The 2,658-nt window shown below is 33.2% G+C and overlaps 1 protein-coding gene across 1 annotated transcript; it reads right to left on the bottom strand.

Annotated features, from left to right (window-relative positions):
• Nucleotides 1-209: 209 nt before the first annotated feature.
• On the bottom strand, nt 210-2,161 carry LOC116347801. Its single transcript, XM_031778532.1, has 7 exons — nt 2,106-2,161; nt 1,818-1,997; nt 1,588-1,740; nt 1,372-1,527; nt 1,174-1,305; nt 662-820; nt 210-580 (listed from the first exon to the last, which is right to left on the bottom strand). Exons 1-7 carry the CDS (start codon nt 2,159-2,161, stop codon nt 415-417), a joined length of 1,002 nt encoding a protein of 333 aa, XP_031634392.1. The 3' UTR covers nt 210-414.
• Between the last annotated feature and the right edge of the window lie 497 nt (nt 2,162-2,658).

Genomic DNA, 2,658 nt, shown 5'->3' on the forward strand with positions numbered 1-2,658 from the left:
TACTCGCTTACATAATTGATGATTTTGTTTTTAAGCATTCGACTTGCTCCAGATGCTTTTACGCAAAAGTTACACACCCAAACACACATACAACTGGAATTATTTTCAGAGTAGCATATTCAACGGAGTTTTAAATAAACGAAACACGAAATACATCGCAAATAATCAAGCTTGCTTGAGGAACAAAAAAAATATGAGTTTTTGTCGGAATTGTTTTTTTTCTTCTTCATATTTTCTATTATCATATTTTTTGTTGGAGAAAACAGGAGAAAAACTAATGATTTATTCAATATTTTTTCGCACATTGTGTTAACTATTGTAATCACTCCAGAAATACTGTAATTTTTCTTCGGGGCCTCGAAAGGCCATGAAATCAAAATATTAATGGGTGTTTCATGAAAGATCCACTTATGCTTATAAACGACTAAGGCTTAATTTCCTCCTATTATTGGCGTAGATTTTCAATAAAGTTGCGTGTCCGCTCTTAACGATGTCGTAATTTGCATCGGTACTTTTGGTATTGCGATAGGTTTTCAAAAACTCGGAAAATTGTTTATTAATTGCATCATCACTGTAGTCTCTGTAATTATGAAAATTAAAAAAAAAAAAACGTTGATTCAATTCTTTTTCTCAAAGAAAAGGTGGAAAAAAGTGTCCTCACTTGGGTGCCGCGAGAAGAATATAATGGTACATATTTATGAATTCATTCGACACAATGTTGAATTGTGCATCTTTAAGTGCTTGGGTTTCGCCACTCATCAAATTTTGAATCGCATCTAGTTTATCTTTGACGTAGGTTGATAGATTGTCATTTTGTGGCCTGGCAGTGATATATATTTTTGGAGAATGAATTCATGACATTTTTTTCATGTTCAAAAGATCACAGAGACTGTTTCTCAGAGCAAGAAAAGAAAGGCTTTGAGGAGATGGAAGAGTGGAGTTCATCAGTGCTCCCGCATATTTTCAGGCGCTCCTCTTCATAAATATCGCTCTGAAAACCAGGCTCTGGAAGATCAGAGTTGCTATAGACACCGAGGAAGTGAGGGCACTCTTCTTGAAAGTGTGGCTCTTTCTCAAAGTCATGTACGATGCTTGAAAAATGACATTCGAGCACAAGTGACTGCCGACACTCTTTCGGTGCCAAAAACCGCTCTGCAAAAGATTTTAATTTACCCTCTGTGTTTAATGTGTTTGTACACCAAACTCTCATATGCATTTAAAATGAACCCATTCTTCCAAATGATGTTGGCGCCGTTGAATTGTTTCAATTCATTAAAAAGGTAAATGAATAAAATCTCGTACTTCCTTTTCCGGTAAGAAATTAAAGATTACTGAAAATACAATTAATCAACGCTCATATACTCCACACACCTTGAATTATGATTATTCAAATCACCCAGTATTAGAAGACTCTCAAAGTAAAGATCACGTACTTTTTCAATATACGTAAATTGCTTCTGTGCCACTGCATTATACAAATACGAACACCAACTGAGTAAAGACGTATAATTATCTTGTATGTTTTTTCTGAAAATAATTATAAAACTGATGTAAAACTTCTGGCAAAATGAAAAACACTTAACATACAAATTTTTTTGGTTGATTAGATCATTGTAAGTCTCCCGAAATGTGGTTTTCTTAAGCGATATTTTTTCCCTCCATTCGTCGTTCAAATACATCATTGTGGTGTAGTGACCCTTCCATGTCTCTGCGTTAAGGTTTTTAAATTGTTCATGTATTCTAGCAAATAAACCCCAAAAATAAAATTTTCTCACGGTTTTCTTAATAATCGAAGTCATTTTTAAGTTTTCTCTTACATTTCACGACTCCCATTAAAGTTTTTTAAAAAATCTGCGAAAAATTGAGCATACGTCGATGCCGTTTGTTTGAAGCTTTCATTTGGATCTTTATTTGGACTCTTTACATCCAGCAATTTTTGCTCATGCTTTTTAGTTAGATCATCCACTATCGCTTTGAATGTACTGGCGACAGTATCGCTGGTTAAAACAAATAATTATTCCTTTTAGTTTGACTCACACATTTCTGCACACATTGAACACTTTTTATTTAATTTCAATATTTTCAATTATTTTTCAAAAACTTACCGTCCTACAACTTCTTCGCAAATAAACACAACAACAAGAAAACAAACAAGTTTCATTTTTTATCACTACTGTGATCAAAATTCATCACAGAATCGTTTATATACCATATGTATCGATAAATATTTCATTTTCACACAATACTGAATTGCGTCGTACGATGTAAACATATTCATCGAATTATGTGAATAAAAATTAATAATTCATCAAAAAACGAATTTCGCATTTGAATACCGATCAAAACGTGTTTTAATACTGAAACAATTCGTAAGCGAATCAATTTACACATGATAACAAACAGGAAAAATATCGATAAATGTGATTAAAGTAATGTCAATTGGAGAATAATATTGAAACAATTTATAATGTGGCAGTCTGGTGTATTCAAATGATACAGGCGACTTCTTTAAATTCTAACAATTTTATGTTAAATATGAAGCACTGAGTTGCTGCAAAACACGTATCACTGGCGCCCTCACTGTATTGCATAGTGAAGTAACTCAATAGTACGTGTGTGAAATGTGAAGATTTTTTCTCGCACGAACTAGATGGCGCT

This window comes from Contarinia nasturtii, unplaced genomic scaffold (assembly GCF_009176525.2).
Source record: "Contarinia nasturtii isolate CC-2019 unplaced genomic scaffold, AAFC_CNas_1.1 Cnas_scaffold_2109, whole genome shotgun sequence".
NCBI classification, from domain to species: domain Eukaryota; kingdom Metazoa; phylum Arthropoda; class Insecta; order Diptera; family Cecidomyiidae; genus Contarinia; species Contarinia nasturtii.

What these genes read in the sequence shown, in the direction of transcription:
- LOC116347801 (XM_031778532.1), bottom strand. Translation starts at nt 2,161, where the DNA reads ATGAAACTTGTTTGTTTTCTTGTTGTTGTGTTTATTTGCGAAGAAGTT. An exon ending in CTAATCAACCAAAAAAATTT is followed by an intron (nt 1,528 to 1,587) that starts GTATGTTAAGTG and finishes AATTATTTTCAG; the next exon opens with AAAAAACATACAAGATAATT. An exon ending in TTGAATAATCATAATTCAAG is followed by an intron (nt 1,306 to 1,371) that starts GTGTGTGGAGTA and finishes TTACCGGAAAAG; the next exon opens with GAAGTACGAGATTTTATTCA.